An 18,695-nucleotide genomic window follows, 5' to 3' on the forward strand; every position below is an offset into this window, starting at 1 on the left:
GGTTCAGTCTGAACTTACCTGTATCACCAGAACAGACTGCAAGTGGGAGGCTTTAGTGCATGATGAAAATTCCTTTTTGGTGGCTTTTCCTAGTGATGAATCGCTGCAGAGTATGGTTGACATTAGTTTTCAGCTGAAAAATCATGGTGTCACACTCACAGTGTCAGTCTGGCAAAATGATCAGGATATTGCGCCTACGTATGAGCTAGAGGAGGTCTGGGTTCATATTACCGGGGTGCCACATGCATATAGGCACAATGGCACTACTTAGTCTTCTGGGCTGTTGGGACCGTGATCGGAGCAACTCTGGAAGTGGATATGCTGACCTATAGGAAGAAGGGTGTGATCAGAGTCAAAGTTGGGATGCTTGATAAGCGCCAGCTCCCGCATACTACTGACTTGGTCTTTGGTACACAAGGGTACCATGTTACCTTTACACAAGAAGATGAACTATTCTTGCCAGCAACGCTTCCGCCAGAAAATGATGACCCCATGGATTTTGATAATTTCGGGGATGGTAATGGTAGCGCTGAGGATAAAGATAGGGATGCTTCAGCTAAGAAATTGAAGAGTGCCAGTCAGCCTGCAAGCAGTTTACATCAGACAAACATTGTAGGATCTGGTCCTGCCCCAATGCAGTGCATGATTGCAGTCACTCCTATGGGAAACCATCGTATGTGTCCCCCAAGGAAGCCGGTTGTGTTTGATGGTATTACAAAATTGTCCAAGATAGCGGTTACTGTACCAAAAGGTGGTTTCAGGCCGGGTCATGGGAATATTTTTGGTAAATATCATCCCTTTTTTTCATCAGATTCTAGTTGTGATATTTCTGATATATCGCAATGTCTTCTCTCTGATGCAGTTGAGCAGCCGGCTGAGGTGGTCAACACGCAGTGGCGGAGCTACGTGAGCTCATCGGGGTCCCGCGACCCCGACGAAATCTGTGAAACTCCACGTAAACTACTGTAGATCTCTGCATTCGACCCCGGCGTCCTAATGGAGCCGACCCCGGTGGCACAATTGTCTGGCTTCGCCCCTGTCAACACGCCAGTGGGCGTAGGAGTCTCTGACCAACGCGGGAGCTAATGTTGTAGGGCGAATGGGGGACTCCTGCCTGGCAATGGAGAGAGCAGCTGATCTGACACAGGGGCGGCGCCCCTAGTGGCTGACCCTGCGGGTTCACCACAGAGAGCTGCGGCACAAAAGAAGATGGCTACTGCCATGCTCTCTCAGTCTGGCCCCCTCGACAAGCTGGCAGCGACAAGAGAGATGGAGGAGAAGTCGACATCGGCCGATGCTCGGAAGAGCAAGCCACAGGTCTCCACCATCAGGGCATCTACTATACAAGGTGAGTGCTCCCCATCAATGCTGTCGTTTCAAAACCAAGATAGACTGAAATCACAAACCATATTGGATGCAGTTGGAACACCGCCTAATACAGCCGGACCAACTACACAAAGGAATATGTCGCTTGTTCGGATGGAGTTTGGTCAGTCACAAGAGGCGCCCACGACTGTGGTTTCGACTCCAACCAACAACATGGCAGGTAATGACCAGTCTAGTGATGAGATTGGTTCAGTTTTTATTGATGGGAAATGTCGGAGTGCGCGGACTAACAACTCGTATTCTGCAGATGGAATTTCTACCGCGGACGAGCTAGTGATGGATAAGGACACAAGAAGAGCTGCGGAAAGGAACTTAGACAGCTCGGTGGCAACTCCATAGAAAGGTCCCAACACGCCTAAAAATACAGGTAAGTCACCAATTGATACCTGTACTTCAAATTTAAATTCGATGGGAATTTTTATGGGTAGCACTCCAAAGACAATTAAAGTTTCCTACAATGCGTTGAAACATATTGAAATAGACAAAATCAAAGTTCAACAAAAGCCGGTATGGCTGGTAGTGGTGAAGTTAATCCCTTTTCTTTAAGCGATGGGGAGGACTCTGAAGATGACAGTTGTCTTCTTTCCCGCTTAGTGAAAGACATAACAGATGTTGATTTGGATGACTTGGACCTTGGTAAAATATGTGACCTTAAGGTATCTGGTCGTAAATCTAAATCATCATCGAAAAAGGAGAAGGCTCGAAAGAGAGCAAAAAAAACTAAAAAAAGGAATTTCCCCATGAAAGGCTTCTATTGGAATAGCAGAGGTCTATCAGACTTGGCTAAATACCGGTATATATCAGAAGCTATCAGTGTCGCCGTCATGGAGACCAGGAAACAAGATATGTCTAGAGCCAACCTTAACCGACTTTCGGGAGGTGCGGATTTCGTTTGGCATTGTCTACCGCCAAGAGGGCGTTCGGGTGGCATTCTTCTGGGGGTGAATTTTTCATAAAATTCCATCTCCACAACAAACAAGATGATTTCAAAGGGATTCCAATGGCAGTCTACGGCCAGGCACAGGAGGGTTTTAAATCAGCCTTTTTGTTCGAGCTTGTTCGCACCTGTCAACAGAATACATTGCCAACCTTAATCGGAGGAGATTTTAATATCATGAGACACAACAAAGAAAAAAACAAAGATAACTTTAATCCCCGATGGCCATTCCTATTCAATGTTGTCATAGATAGTTTTGATCTTCAGGAGATAGAGTTGACAGGTCGACAATTCACCTGGGCAAACTCTCTAACAGATCCTACCTATGAAAAACTCGACATGGTTTTGATGACAACTGAATGGGAACTCAAATATCCATTGGTAACGGTACACGCTTTAGATAGAGGGGTATCAGATCACACTCCGCTGTTTTTAGAGACTGGTGATCCAGCTTTTTCGGGACATCCTAAACAGTTCAAGATAGAACTCAGTTGGTTGTCTCATGAGGACTTTAAAGAAAAAGTCAAAGAAATCTGGATTCAACCGGTTGTGGGGCAAAATACGGTTCAACGTTGGAATAGAAAAATGGAGGCACTTAGAAAGCACCTGCGGGGATGGGCACGCCATCAACATGGGGTGTATAAAGCCCAAAAGGAAAACCTACAAAAGGTTGTGAGTTGTGACTAACCTAGACACTCAAGCTGAAATAAGAAATCTATCTCAAGGAGAGAGAGACCAGTTGGAGACTGCTCGTGATGACCTAATAAAACTTCTACGGGAAGAAGAGCTTAGGTTTTATCAACGAGCCAAAGCAACTGATGTTCTTCTGGGGGATAATAATACTAGATACTTCTAGATGATTGCTAATGGCAAACATCGAAAGAAGCGCATTTTCTCAATGGAACATGAGGGGGGAATAGAGGGTCAACAAAACCTCAAAGAGTATATCACCAAGTTCTATAAAGACCTATTTGGACCACCGGAGGACAACCACTTCAGCCTGAATAATAGGAGGGATGATATCCCTCAAGTCAGTCAACCAGAAAACGCCGGGAAGCGATTTTTAACATGGAACACAACAAAGCACTAGGCTCGGATGGCTTCCCTGCTGAGTTCTACCAGAATTTTTGGGAAGTCATCAAAGGTGACCTGATGAACATGTTCCATGATCTACACTCTGGTGACCTGCCTTTATTCAGTCTCAATTTTGGTGTCATAACCTTATTGCCTAAAACCCGAGAAGCAAATACAATCCAACAATACAGACCCATCTGCCTACTGAATGTCAGCTTTAAGACATTCACAAAAGTGGCCACATGCCATATTAATTCAGTGGCAGACCACCTTATCAGCCCTACACAAACAACTTTTATGCGTGGCCGGAACATTTTAGAGGGAGTCGTAGTTCTACACGAAACCATACATGAGTTACATCGAAAGAATCTGAGTGGGGTTATCTTCAAAATAGATTTCGAAAAGGCCTATGATAAAGTAAAATGGAACTTCTTATTGCAAACGCTTCGGTTGAAAGGCTTTTCACCCAAATGGATTGAGTAGATTAAGTCGTTCATCTCAGGCGGCAGCGTGGCGATTAACGTCAATGATGAGATTGGTCCTTACTTTCAAACGAAGAAAGGGCTGAGACAGGGAGATCCGCTTTCACCCATCCTATTTAATATAGTAGCAGATATGCTCACACTCCTCATCAATAGAGCCAAAGCCAATGATCAGGTACATGGAGTGGTGCCACACCTAATCGATGGTGGGCTTTCTATCCTATAGTACGCTGATGGAACAATACTATTCATGGATCACAATTTGGAACAAGCTCAAAACATGAAGAACATCCTTTGCGCTTTTGAGCAGTTATCTAGTCTTAAAATTAATTTTCACAAAAGTGAAATTTTCTGCTTTGGCTAAGCTAAGAACTACGAAAACCATTACATAGAACTATTTGATTGCCACTCAGGCAACTTCCCATTCAGATACTTAGGCATTCCGATCCACTATAGGAAGCTTTCTAATAATGATTGGGTTAGGATCCAAGAACGATTTGAGCAACGTCTCAGTAGTTGGAAAGAGAAAAATCTTTCAACTGGAGGCAGATTGACACTCATCAATTCGGCCCTTAGCAGTCTTCCCATGTACAAGATTCCTTCTTTGAAATCCCGAAAGGGGTTCATAAAAAGCTGGATTACTTTCGGTCTAGATTCTTCTGGCTAAGTGACGAGAACAAAAGAAAATACCGTTTGGCAAAGTGGAGTATTCTGTGCCAACCTAAGGATCAGGGTGGACTAGGAATACATAACCTAGAGCTTAAAAACATTGCTCTGCTCAGTAAGTGGCTATATCGTCTTCTAATGACAGACGGTACATGGCAGCAAATCCTACACAATAAGTACTTAGGGAATAAACCTTTAGTACAAGTCCAATGGAAGAGTGAGGATTCACATTTCTGGGCATGCCTAATGAAAGTCAAAGCAAACTTCTTAAAATTCGGCACCTTCATCATTAAAGATAGGTCTCAGATAAGATTTTGGGAAGATGCATGGTTAGCTAATAGATCCCTTCACGAACAATACCCACAACTTTATAACATAGTTCGCAAAAAACGGGATACGGTGGCTGAGGTACTGAGTTCAGGTACCCCCAATCTATCTTGGTGTAGAGATCTAATTGGTAGCAAATTAGTAATGTGGAATAATCTTGATGCACGCCTAGCTAATATTACACTTAACCACGAACGGGATGATTTCAAATGGAATCTAGATCAAGCAGGTGTTTTTCCAGTAAAATCACATTCCTCGGACTAATACATCATAATATCCCAAATACAAACAAAAAGCTTTGAAAACTTAAAATCCCACTCAAGATCAAGATCTTTCTATGGTACCTAAAATAGGGAGTCATACTTACAAAAGACAACCTGGCAAGACGTAATTGGCAAGGGAGCCAACAATGTTGCTTTTTTCATGAAGATGAGACAATACAACATCTGTTCTTTCATTGTCACGTTACACGGCTGGTATGGGCCTCGGTCTATGCGGCTTGGGGTTTGTCTAAACCAAGTAGTATATCTAATATATTTAGAAACTGGTTGAAAGGTATACCAAAAGATTACAAACCACTTGTCCTTGTAAGTGATGCAGCCCTTTGCTGGTCTGTTTGGCACAGCAGAAATGCAGTGGTATTTGATAACAAAAAACATTCTTTCTTGCAGGTTATCTTCGCGACTACATATTGGTTACGAACATGGGCTATCCTACAACGGCCCTCTTCGCAGGACACCCTTGTGGCGGCGTCGCATTTTTTGGCCCAAGTGGCCAAGGACTTTTTTGTCCGGGTGCATGAGTGACAGTCTAGTCTTAGGATTGACAGCTATTAATGTGCTTGGCTTCTATCAAAAACTTTTTTGTAGGGTTGTGTGTCGTTAGGACAGAGGACGGGAACATTTCAAGGCGATGTATCACCTCGATGTATCAAACTTTAAATTATTAAAGTTTTCCTTTTCTAAAAAAAATGGTATGTAAAACATACTCTGTTCCCTCCAGGGTCGCTGCTCAGAAGTAACACACCCATCCATTTACATGAAGTAACTTTGTTTTTGCCGCAAATGCACCCGGAATATGGGGCACATTGCATTGGTCAGAATTTTTTTTTCAGTTAAGCTTTGTTTGTGCCGCATCCTTGCAGACATTTACCTTTGGTTTCTCCCCATATGTAACCAAAAGATGCCGGTCTGATTTGTCGCGTCTAACATAGTCCTGTGCTTTCACAGTTTCACTTACACAGGCTGCCCATTTTGAAGCTGAAGGGACCTGGATTCAGTCTCCTCTGTGCAGCATCAACGACCCCCAGTCTGCAACGTGTGGTTGCTTTCTTCAACTCCAGTATCCTCCAGGTGACCCTCCACCGAATTAATGTCAGTATTTCAAACTTTGTTCAGTATTGTTCATTTCAGAGTTCGTATTGTTATTTGTTCAGCAAAAATCCAGTAGAAAAATTGCATTCGGTTTCTGAAATTGGTGTTTGGCAGCTACACTTAACTCCTAAGCTCTCGAGCAAAAGGAACAAATCCACCATGGCGGACGGCGTTGTCGGGGCTCTGATCGGCAAGCTCGGTGCGGCCTTAACGAACAAGGCAGTATCCTATGGCGTGTCCCAGCTTTCCAAGGAAGCTTCTGAACTCACAGGTCTCGTTGGTGAGATCTGCAAAGCCAAGGAGGAGTTGGAGAGCATCAACGCCTACCTACATGACTCGGAGAAGTTCAAGGAGACCAACGAGACAACCGGCATCTTTGTCAGCAAGATCCGGCACCTGGCTTTCCGGATCGAAGATGTTGTCGATGAGTTCACCTACAAGCTTGAGGATGACAAGCACTGTCGTCGAGCATTTTCAACCGAGGTGAGGAAGAGGATCAGGCTTGTGAGCATCTGGAGCCGTCTGTCTCTTGAGCTCCGCAGCATCAACAACGAGCTTGAAGACGCTATTAGGAGGAGGAACCGTTATGCTATGCCAGGGATGATGGAGAGAAACGTTGGAGGCTACGATTGTCATGTCAGATATACTAATCAAACTACGTGTTTTGCGAGGGAAGAAGACCTTGTGGGTATAGAGGATAATGTTGAGAAGCTGACACACTGGCTAGTTGGTGATCTGGACGAAAAGAGAAACAGAATCGTCACGGTTTGGGGAATGGGTGGAGCCGGCAAAACTACTCTGGTTCATCAGGTCTACAAGGCTGTGAAGGAGGATTTTGACAGTGCTGCATGGGTAACAGTGTCAAAGAGCTGCAAAGTTGCTGACTTGCTGGCAAACATTGCTAGAGAGTTCGGCATCTCAGGTGATGCCAGGAACATGGAACTGATAAGGCTAGTTGAGGTCATCTGCAGCTATCTTAAAGGTAAAAGGTACTTACTAGTCTTGGACGATGTTTGGGAAAAGGATTCATGGATTAATATCATGGATGTCTTTCCGACAAATTGCATGAGCAGGTTTGTTCTCACATCAAGAAAGTATGAAGTTGCATCATTAGCGACTAGTAACTGCACAATTAAGTTGGAACCACTAGAGGAAAATCTCTCTTGGAAGCTATTTTGCAATGTAGCTTTTCGGGATGATGTCGGCAAAAGGTGCCCATTGGAGTTACAGGATTTGCCTGCAAAGTTCTTGCAAAAGTGTGAAGGCTTGCCTCTTGCTATTGCTTGCATAGGCCGATTACTGTCTTGCAAACCTCCAACCTACGCAGCATGGAAGAATATGTACGAGGAGTTACAGTTGCAGTCAACGAAAAATGTGATTCCAGGTGTTGACATGATTCTAAAAGTGAGCTTGGAAGACCTTCCATATGAATTAAAGAATTGCTTCTTACATTGTGCAATGTTTCCAGAGGATTATCAAATTAAGAGGAGGAGGTTAATTAGGCACTGGATTACTGCCGGATTCATCAAGGAAAAAGAGAACAAAACACTGGAGCAAGTGGCAGAGGGGTACTTAAATGAACTTGTCAACCGAAGCCTACTACAAGTCGTGAAGACGAATGAGTTTGGGCGAGTGAAATGTTGCCGAATGCACGATGTTGTTCGCTCTATTGCCCTAGACAAGGCAGAGAAAGAATGTTTTTGTAAAATTTACGACGGCTCGGGAACATCTTGTATAGGCATCACGCGTCGACTGTCGATACAACGCACCGCCGATATTGCAATGCTGAGTCAATCTGGTGCAACCCATATCCGAGCAATCCATGCTTTCATGAGCTATATTGATATTGATTTGTTGAGGCCTATCCTTTCATCTTCATCTCTGCTATCAACACTGGATTTGCAAGGTACTACAATCAACATGCTGCCTGATGAGGTCTTCAGCTTGTTTAATCTACGGTTTTTGGGTCTTAGACATACAGGAGTTGAGATTATACCTGAGGCAGTAGGAAGGCTACAAAACTTAGAAGTACTAGATGCTTTTGGTACTGCTCTGCTCTCATTACCACAGGCTGTAACACAACTAAAGAAGCTCAGGTTCCTGTATGCAAATGCAAGGCTCGCAGAAGGAAATCTAGCACGTGTCGGTGGAGTTGAGGTGCCTAGGGGCATGATGAACTTGACTGAACTGCGTGCTCTGCAAAGTGTCAAAGCAAGCTTAGAGACTCTACATGATGTTGCAGCTTTGACGGAGCTAAGAACATTTACAATTACCGATGTGACCAGTGAGCACTCCTTGAGCTTGTGCAATGCTATCACGAACATGAGCCATCTTGTCAGCCTCTCAATTGTAGCATCAAATGAAAATGAAGTGTTACAGTTGGAAGAACTACAGTTACCTGAAACTCTTTCTAAACTTGAATTGATAGGGCAGCTGGAAAAGAAAAGGATGCTTCAGATCCTCTCGTCTTGGTCGCACCTCCACAACCTCACTCGGTTGTCTCTGCTATTCTCTAGACTTGATGATGAAGACTCATTTTCTAGCCTCGCGGTGTTACATGGTTTATGTTTTCTTGAACTTGGTAATGCTTATGATGGGAAGAAGCTGCACTTCTCTGCGCTGTCGTTTCCTGCACTTCAAAAGCTGGGAATCTGGGGTGCTCCGCAGCTCAGCCGAGTCGAGATCGAGGAGGGTGGACTGAAAAAACTTGTCAAGCTATGGTTCTTGGATTGCCCAGAACTGAAGCACCTCCCTCACGGCATTGAGTACCTTACATCCCTTGAGGATTTGTATGTGTACGACACTGCACAGGAGCTTATACAGAAGCTGAGGCAGGAAGCAAATGATTGCGATGAATTACATGTGAAGATTAGCCACATTAGAAGGGTTAGTGTTAAATCAACTAAGGACAACACGTGGGAAAGAATTCGCTGGCAAAGATGCCGCCATTCTCAGAGGTAAGTAAGACTGGTTTCTTATATTTTTATTTTGGTTGATGCTGTTGTTCACGTATCAGTATTTCAGTTTCTTCTAATTTTCCATTGTCAGTAGTTACTTCTTTCTCATAGCAGAGAATATGAGCAAGACTAGTTAACGGGGCCATTTGCACCTTTTATCTTTCTTCCAACTTGTGTTATGTTATCAAGTAGCAGATGAATTTATTTAAGTACAGTGATTAAAGACTTAAAGTAGGAGAGGTGTCTGCTCTTATTTTTATTTGTCATTAGACTAACTTTTGTGTAAAATAAATTTACAGATAATAGATGAAAAACAAAAGGAGCTACGCATGTGAAGATTATGCTGCTGGTAGAGGTTGGCGTCCATCGACGAGAAGGTAGCAATCAGGATGGCATCAAAACTGCACTGGAAACAAGGAAGGAGGAGAACAACTCTCTCTTTCTCATTATCTGGGAGTTGCCAACATACTCAGCATCTGAGGCCCCCTCAGGTCTAGCAATTCATGTTTAAAAAAAACCTTTTTTTGAATAATTTTTTTTAAAATATGGTAGGTAGTAGGTGTAATAGAAGTTGCGTAATTATTCAATTTTGGATTCGCTAAATCTGTAAGAGTATGCACATTAGGTGAGTGGAAGGAATGATCTTTGCTTGTTGTCCTCTATGTGTTTGGAGCATCTACAAGATCTGTAATAAACTTGCAGAGTCTTTAATTTTCATCCGGTCGAACCTGATACATATACTTTTGTTTCAATGAACATGGCATACTTTGTAGTTGGAGGTTACCTTTTATATTATCCTTCCAGTTTGATAAACTGGCATCATTTTGCCTGTGTTAGGCTCCGTCCTACATCAAAAGTTGATAGTGGGAGATATTAACAAATAAATAAGGTGGGGGCAACCCTCATCCATCAGTTAGTCTATTGGATTGAGTTATAGATCCGATACCGTAGTTGTTGTTGACTCCTATGCAGCTATGTTGGTGCCTTGACAATGCTTGGGATGCAGCATTTCCATATGCCCAAGCAGGTTTCTTTAGCCTCTTTTCTATTTCTATCGGCGAGTTAGTTATTTATTATGTTTGTAACTTTACCAAGATGAACCGAGTATTCTAGAAACAGAGTTCAGATACATATACATGTGTACATCAGGAATTTGGGTCATGGGCATTATGGGCCGGACTAACTATGTACAAGTATATATTTTAGTGTTGAACCCCCCCCCCCCCCACCCCCACCCCCTCTCAAACTCAAGGTGAATGTTGTTTAAGAATCAGACCCATTGAGTTCGAGAAGATAAAAATGATGATGTTCCTTTGTTTGAGGCTTGGTGAAGAAGTCTGCCACTTGAAGCTCAGATGAGATATATTCGAGATTAATTGTGGACTATTGGCAATGAGGTCTAATAATTGATGCATCAACACCAATATGTTTGGTTAGCTCATGCTTGATTGGATTTTTTGCTATTTGAATAGCACTCAGAGTAAGCATGCAGCTGAAGTGGACTTCACTTGGCATAAAATAGTCGTTGTGTTGTTGTCCCTCGAAAATACCTTAGAACACGAAGCAGATGTGCATAGTGAACTGATGTGGGGGCACCAACAAATTGACTAAGAATGTTTATAGCATGAGCAATGTTAGGTCTTGTTATAGTAAGATAGACAAGACTACCAACAATATGACAATATCCGGAAGGATCAGAAAGAGGTGTACCATCATTGGGCTATAGCTGAAGATTAAGCTCCATAGGTGTTGTGGCAGTTCAAGTATCAGAGAGGCCAGATCGAGCTATTAAGTTTTGAAGATATCTCTGTTGTGACAGATAATAGCTATGAGATGTCATTGTGACTTCTATGCCAAGAAAGTACCTCAAAGGACTGAGATCTGACATCATGATGAATTGTTTATGAAGGCATGTTTTTACAAAGGCAATATATTCATTATCATCACAGTAATCAGCATATCATTTACATAGAGTAAAAGTAGTCTGCGTCCACGCTCAGAAAGATGGACAAATAGTGCAAGATCATGATCACTAGGAGTAAAACCAGCAGCTTTAACAACTGAAGCAAATCATTCAAACCATGCATGAGGTGCTTGCTTTAAGCCATAAAGAGCACGATGAATGTGACAAACATAACCATTTGGTACCTTAACACCTGGGGGTGGTTGCATATAGACTTCTTTATGTAGATCACCATGAAGAAAAGCATTTTTAACATCTAGTTGGGAGATGTGCCATGAGCGAATGGCAGCCATAGCAATGAGAGCTTGAACAGTAGTCATATGAGCAACATGAGCAATGGTCTCCTCATAGTCACGTCCATAAGATTGCTAAAAACCTCGAGCAACTAGACGAGCTTTGTATCGTTCAATTGATCCATCAGCTTTGGTCTTAACTTTAAATACCCAGTTGCATGTGATGGGGACATCATGTGCAGGTTAAGGAACCACCTATGGAGCATCTATGTTGCGAAGCCTTGTCTCCTCAGCAAGCACAGCTGAAAGTGCTTTAGCCATGGTAGGAAGACTGGAGCACCCAGGAATTTGAGCACGAATAGGCTCAAACTCGGACCAAAGGCACATCATAAAGTAAAATATCTTATTTTGCTGCCCATACTTATCCCTAACACCACAATCCTTGCAAGCTGCGTTAGGCTTTGGCAACACTAAATCTAACTGACTAGATAGTTTCATAAAAGCAGCATGATATTCCTCAACCGACTATCGTGTTGCTGTAGATGATGAAGTTGTTTGAGAGTGGAACAGCAAAGTGTAGAACTGCTTTGTTGATACCGCTCCTTCAGAAAATCCCACATTTCTTTAGCAGTATTGAGATCCTCCAGGCAAGATCTTATAGTTGGATCAACACTCATGGCCAAAATAGCCATGACACTATCATCTTTGTCACTATCCTCCAAGCCTTTGCATCTTTGTCACTAGCAACAGGCGGGTAATCTGTAAGATGTGAAGCGAGTACAGCACCGGCAGAACGAAGAAGCATTCTGAAGGAATTAGCCCACTCTCTATAATTCTGACGAGTCAAATTGATATCAAGAGCAGGTGCAGCAAAGGTGATAGGTGCCATAGTGGAGCTAGATGCAGCTGATGAACCCATTTTCAATTCTAACAAATGAACACCCCAGACATAAAGAGAACTAAAGCACTTAGCACAACAGATGATCTCTCTGTGTCTCTTGAACTAAAACTCGATGCAGACCCAAATTGCATCAATAAATTTACAGATGAAGATAACCTGGCAGCTCCGGGGCAGGACGAAGGGATAAGAAGTGGCTTCTGCTGCAGCCAGGGACGAACAACCCCGCAACAAGCTGAAGTCGAGCGGCAGCCGCGCTGATGACTGGAGAGGGGCTCTGACTGCTGCAGATGGCTGAGGACGAGAGGGCCGCGGACAGCAGCCAAGAGGGCGACCTTCAACGGCAGCTGGAAAGGCGACGACGAAGGGGAGAATGCAGGTCGCGATTAACGGGTACTAGAACATTAGGCGCGCGACGCGTGCCCTACCGTTTAAACGGTCAAATAAAAGTAAATCGAAGATAATAAATTTGCAATAAAGAGCAACAAAAAAGTGAAGATATTCACTGGCAAAAACATAGCATATTAAATGAAGGTACTTAAAACATAGCATATTAAATGAAGGTACTTATCTATGCCAGAGTACAAACTTGTGTAATCACATGACTTGAAAACACTAAATTAACCAAGATATGTAAATATGCAAATAACTACAGTTCCAGACATGAATGATCTAGACAGCATGAAATTCAAAGCTAAGACGATCCAACATGTACTCTAAATACTATACACCATGGAGGCGGGGCGCTGGGAACCACCGGCTGCCCACGGAACGCCGCGTGTCCCAGCTGAGAGAGAGGCGCCCGACGCGGGCCGTGCGTTCGCTGTGCCCACCCGCCGTGGCTGCACCGCCTCGGACCTGGCCCGCCTCCTTTTCGCTTTATTTCCGCTACTGTGGAGCTGGTGTAGGGTTTAGGGAGGGCAAAATCGCACCGGCGGCGGGGGAGAACTTCGGCGGAGGAGTTCACCAGTGGCCCGTCCAGCGGCGGGGCCGGCCGACGCCGCCGCGTGTGGGCCTTGCACAGCTTGCGCTGCTCGCCCGCTCCTCTGGTAGTCTGGCACACTGGCTCGCCGTGCCGGCGCCGGTCGCCGCGATGCCATCCGCGGGCGCTGAGCAGGCGCCGTTTGCCCGCACGGCCGCGCCGCCTGGCCGCTGGCCGCCGCCGAGCCGAGCAGCCCGAGTTGAGTTGAGCGCCGCCACCGAGCCAAGTTGAGCGCTGTCGCCGAGCGCCGCCGAGCCAAGCTGAGCGCCGCCGCCGACCGCTGTGCGCCCGTGCCGAGTGCCGAGTGCCGCGCGCCGCCGAGCTGAGCCCGCCGCCGCCCTCCGCGCTTGCCCTGCTCGCCTAGGATTTGGGATTTGGGAATTGGGAGCTGGAGCTTGGAGTGGAGGCAGTGTGAGGGAGGTGGGGGGCGACGGGCCGGGTGGGGTGGGGGTTGGGCATGGCAGGGGCGGGGGGCGTGTCAAGGGCCGCGGGGGAGGGGCCAACGTGGGCCGGATGGGAGGAGAAGTTGGATTGATTTTTGAGCCTGATAAGCTATTATGTTGTTTCTTTTTTTATTTTTTTCTTCATATACATGATAAATACTATATATATAGATTTTTTTCTAAAAATAATGGGTATTCAGCTGAATACTCTTGATACATAGTGGGCCCGCCCCTGTCAAGGAGGACTTGGCGATACATTCAACAATCAGCTCATTCTACGCCCTCCAGCGTACTTCTCTTCTGCTCTATACACATACGTATCTATTAACGCATCAACCATTTTACTTCATATTTTCATGTGGGCATGGCATAGAGCGCAATTTACCTAGTTACAAACATTAATGATAGAAGTACTAAATTATAACAGTTTCATAGATTTGTTCTTAAATAGCAGCAAGAGGTAGCTTCATTGTCCATCAACAGAGCGAATCTTCACAAAGAGCCTTCACCTTCCGTTGTGACATTTTACCCTGCTTTAATATTAATCATCTAATAATCAAAGAGCAAGTTAGAGATGCATTTGATATGTTATTTAAACCAACAAATTTGTTTAGGGGTTAATTAAAGGTTACTTAAACTAATGAATTTGTTTCAATGGTTCATATTTTTTTCCATGAACATGCCTGATCACGGGTTCTTAATTTTAAAAAGAGTAGCAGTATTCTTATAATATTAATAAAATAATACACTTATATTTTTGTATCCAACAACCACATGTATCTTCAGTTTTGCTTGTTAAAACATGCTACTAAAGAAAGGTTGGTCCAGTAAGGCTGACTAAAGACACTATGTATATAAAATTTGAAGCAAAATTAAAAACCAAATCAACCATGCAGTTGCCCAGTGTTGTTTGTCACGATTTTGCAGGATTTGGAATGATTGAAATTGAATGGAAGTAGAAAGAAGTGCTTTCAAGTAGCCGTAAAATGAAGGAACAAAAAACTGTAAGACAAACCTGACTGAGTGTTAAAGCAGGCATGAATAGTCCATCCAAAAGTAGGAACCACTAGGTTGCCTGAAAAAGAAGCAGAAAGCATTTGTCAAAGCAAAATGGCATATGTTAGAAATAGTGAAGAAACTGCTATGAGAAAGCGCGCTACGGTGTTACTTATCACCTTCTATATTGTTAGGTGTGGCTATTGTTTGAAGAATGTACTTACTGAAAATAAAATGATCATTCTATTTTGCAGACAGAAAACGAAACCTCTCCAATAGCCAAAACAAATTGGCATTCTATACTGAAATTTGTTGAACTGGGCATCAACATTCTACTTGTGAAAAAGAAACATACACCACCAGCAATAACAAAAAGAAAGAAACTTGATGGTACCATCTAAAATAATTAAAGAACAAAAAGAAAAGGATACATGAATCTTCTTACGTGAACCTACTTCATTAACAAACGCACAAAATCAAATGCTGCTATCATCTTATGATAATATTTTTCAAAAAATGGAGCTCAAGCATTGGAGCACCACTCAGAAGGCCTGCACTAACTGTGTTGAATTGCTCATCACCTGGAAGAAGCATGGTAATTTTGGCTCTATACTATTTCTGTAGTTGTTCCGAATCAAGCAAATGCAAAAGTTCAAAGAAGAAAATATTGCATTTGGGCTGTGCCGTGAAGTTTCATTTCAGAACTCACAGAACAATTACAGTTAGAGAATATCAATATTCAGGAAAAAAGAATCCTCTACCATCTGAAAGAACTTTTGGAAGCAAATGAATCATCCCAACTTAATTTCCTCAGACTTCGGTTGCAGTTTGCAACTCTACTTTGCCACAATATTTAAGAACATTGTCATGTAACTTTCCTTGTAAAAACTCAGATTTAGTCAACCTTTACAACCTGAATTCAAAAACCACATGCATTGACTCTAATGAATTATTGGGAACAATATGAAATGAGACATGATGAAATGAAATAGTAACCGAAACCAAATAAAGGAAAATTTTTAGAGAAGCCTTGTTGATTCCCCACGGTACAATGTACAACCAGTAGGAGTTTGCCTGCACAATCAAAGAATTCACAGTTACATAATCAGAGGCAAAACCAACTTTTAGTCCTCCCTGCCTTTGATATTTGTAGGCATCTAGCAGTACACGTACATGAGCGGCAATAGGAACACCGTTTCTTTCATCTGCAGAAACATGTGAGAAGCATATTACTGACCGAATAAGCATCTAGTCACAGTTGACAGCAGCACAAGAAACTGGAAAGTGGTATACGTTCCAAGAATTTGGTGTTGTGTAGTGAGAACTTACAAACAAAACCAACATGCCCATCATCCTGGTAGCTGACTGGCATCAGGTTCCTTGTCCCAGGGTCCTTCATATAGTAAGAAGTGTAGTGGTTGATGCCAACGTAGTCTATGGAGCATTTCACCATCCTGGACTCTTCATCGCTGAACAATGGCAGCCTATCCTTGACAATCTCTTGCATCGAGTATGGGTACCGTCCATTTATAATGGGGTCAAGGAACCTGTAAGAAGATTTAATTAGTTTTCTCTTTAAAATGAGCTGTGTTAGCTTGCTTCCCTCCAAAAGAATGTAGCAACATTTTGTGGCTAGCTGCCAACACTGTAACAATGTCGCTGATACGATGAACTTCTAAGGTGAGCAATGATGTTTGATCCAGAATCGAGTACTTTTCAGATTTTTACCAGCCGCGGTGGGAGTTCCTGGCTCGCTGTGCTGCAGCTCGATCTGCACTGCCGCCGCCGCCGCCATGGATATTGGCCACACGCCACGGATCTTGGAGCCGGCTTCCAGTTCCCTTCAACCTTGCGACGCACCCCTTGGAGCTTCCCGCGCCGGACGCCGCAGCTCCTGCACGCCTGCCACCGCTCCCCCGCGCCAGCCGCCGCGACTCCCGCAAGCTAGGCACGGGTCGCCGCCTCGCTCCTCCCAGCACCGAGCATGGCAAGCCTCTTGAGGCGCGACAGGCGGATGTCTTCTATCATGAAATGGGAGTCGAGGATGCGCGGGTCCTCGAGCAGCGGCCACCAGGAGGCGGCGGCGGTGGCTACAGGGAACGGCGCAGGGACGGGAGGGACGGCCACTCACGGATCTGTGCGGAGCCGAGGGATAGCTCCCACAGGAAGGCGGCGCCTGGCCCGACGACGGCCAGCTAGGACTGTAGGTAGATCCAAGACATGAGCGGCTCCTCGACCTCCTCGACACCGCTGAAGCCGGCTTCGATGCGTGGGCAACGCTTGGGCGCGAGCACCGCGCGGAGGGACGCACGAACGCAGGGGCTGTAGAGGCGGATGTAGAGCACGGCGGTGGCCGCGGTGAGGGGCCGCGCGGCTGCCGGACTGCCAGGCTGTCGCGGATCTCGCCAAGACCACCTCCTCTCCCTCCGACTGGGAGCGGGCGACGGCGGCGGAGAGCAGGAGGAGCACCGCCGGGGAGGGGCAACGGAGGCGAGCGGAGAGGGAGAAGGGGAGGGGAGGCGGCGGCGGGGAGGGAGAGAGGGCGGCGGCTCGGAGCAGGAGCGCGAGGGAGAGGCTGCCGGGGAGACGGGGAGGAGAGTGAGTGGGCTAGGGTTCGGGATTGCGGGAGGGGGTAAACGAAAAAGTGTCTCGAGGGGTTTTTTGAAACACGATAATATTATCGATTTTTCTCTTCTTTGAATAGAAATAAATAATAGTTAGAGGGTTTGAGTGAAAAAATTACAAACGTGAAGTCTAGGCGGGCTGGGTTCAGCTGAGATTTTTAGTAAACCGAGGGATTTTTTTTGTAAAATGTTCGAAGCAACGGCTGAGCACCATGTGGCACCTTTTTCCCGTGGGATGCGGCGGTGAGAGTAGAGGGCAGTAACTTTTAACCATTCCGATCAGCAAACAATACAGATGTAATCGGTACTTGTTTGACCACAATACTACTTGTTATCTTTCTGTTCTACCTGTACAATCTGGGCTTAATTCTGGCCTTTTTGGATGGTTCAAAACTAACTGACATACGGTCTCTTTTTGGTCCCAACTACTCTCATTTGAATTTTGCAATCAACGTTCTCTTCTCAGCTGTGCCTTTAGGTTTGTTTACCTGAATGAAGCAGCAGGTAGATATGCTTAATTACAGCCAGTTTTCATGTCTGGAAGCTTTTTTTTAAAGAAAAGTTCAGTTTAAACTCTTAAACTATAATAGAAGTTCAATTTTCAACCTGCTTCAACTGCAAAAAAGAATAATGGAGGCCATCAAATTATCGAAACTGGACAAAATTGGCCCTTTGGGTGGTTTCAAAGCTGATTTTTTCATGAAATTAAAAATATTCAAGTTTAAATAAAAATTCATAAGTCATTTATTTTAAATAAAAAAGAAACATGTGTCAACAATTTACTAAAAATGTAACCTATCTATTGGCACTCTACTTCAATTGTTCAGATCCATTTTTTTCATGTTTGTAGCTATGCTTATTATTTTTGAATAAATAACATTCAACTAGAGAAACAACAGATAGGTTATATTTTTAGAAAAAATCTTGGTCCTAATTTCATAATTTATAAATTATAATTAATTAATTGCATAACTAACCAGAATTTTTTATTTTTTAATAAAATACAAAACCACATTTAAAAACCACCCAAGAACCAAACTTGTCCAGATTTGACAGTTCGATGGTCCTTGTTATCCGGTTTTGTAGTTGAAGGTTGAGAATCGAATTTTGTGATAGCTCAAAAGTGTAAAGTGGACTTTTTCCTTTTCTTTTTCATTCCGAAGTAATTGGATTCCGGTGGTTGTGTCAAATGCATAAGAAAATCAATGCAATTCTTCCCCCTGCCTTGGCTGTGAAAAACAATATTGACACCGTTTATGTCTAAATATTTGTTTATAGTTGAAAAATTCAAAATTATGTTTCTTAAACGACCTTGAATGAAGGCATGTCCTATACCCAAGTTGTAGTGCTCAAT

At 44.0% G+C, this 18,695-nt stretch overlaps 2 protein-coding genes across 5 annotated transcripts; one reads left to right on the forward strand and one right to left on the reverse strand.

Annotated features, from left to right (window-relative positions):
* The first annotated feature begins 6,404 nt into the window (after positions 1–6,404).
* Positions 6,405–9,206, forward strand: LOC120645417 (disease resistance protein RPM1-like). The gene has a single exon (XM_039922203.1). The coding sequence runs from the start codon at positions 6,405–6,407 to the stop codon at positions 9,204–9,206; it is 2,802 nt and encodes a 933-aa protein (XP_039778137.1).
* Positions 9,207–13,871: 4,665 nt separating this feature from the next.
* Positions 13,872–17,246, reverse strand: LOC120643868 (beta-glucosidase 26-like). Of its 4 annotated transcripts, XR_005663230.1 has the most exons (6): positions 16,446–17,246; positions 16,047–16,264; positions 15,891–15,922; positions 15,479–15,791; positions 14,737–14,796; positions 13,872–14,270 (listed from the first exon to the last, which is right to left on the reverse strand). XR_005663230.1 is itself a non-coding variant. In XM_039920356.1 (4 exons), the coding sequence occupies exons 2-4, from the start codon at positions 16,222–16,224 to the stop codon at positions 15,624–15,626; spliced, it is 378 nt and encodes a 125-aa protein (XP_039776290.1). In that variant the 5' UTR covers positions 16,225–16,264; positions 16,446–17,241; the 3' UTR covers positions 15,492–15,623. The 4 variants fall into 4 exon arrangements, 1 of the variants encoding a protein (XP_039776290.1); XR_005663229.1 differs by having other exon boundaries at positions 13,886–14,796; positions 16,446–17,245; XR_005663231.1 differs by lacking the exon at positions 15,891–15,922 and having other exon boundaries at positions 13,886–14,796.
* Positions 17,247–18,695: the final 1,449 nt, after the last annotated feature.

Source organism: Panicum virgatum, chromosome 8K (assembly GCF_016808335.1).
Source record: "Panicum virgatum strain AP13 chromosome 8K, P.virgatum_v5, whole genome shotgun sequence".
Lineage (NCBI taxonomy): Eukaryota > Viridiplantae > Streptophyta > Magnoliopsida > Poales > Poaceae > Panicum > Panicum virgatum.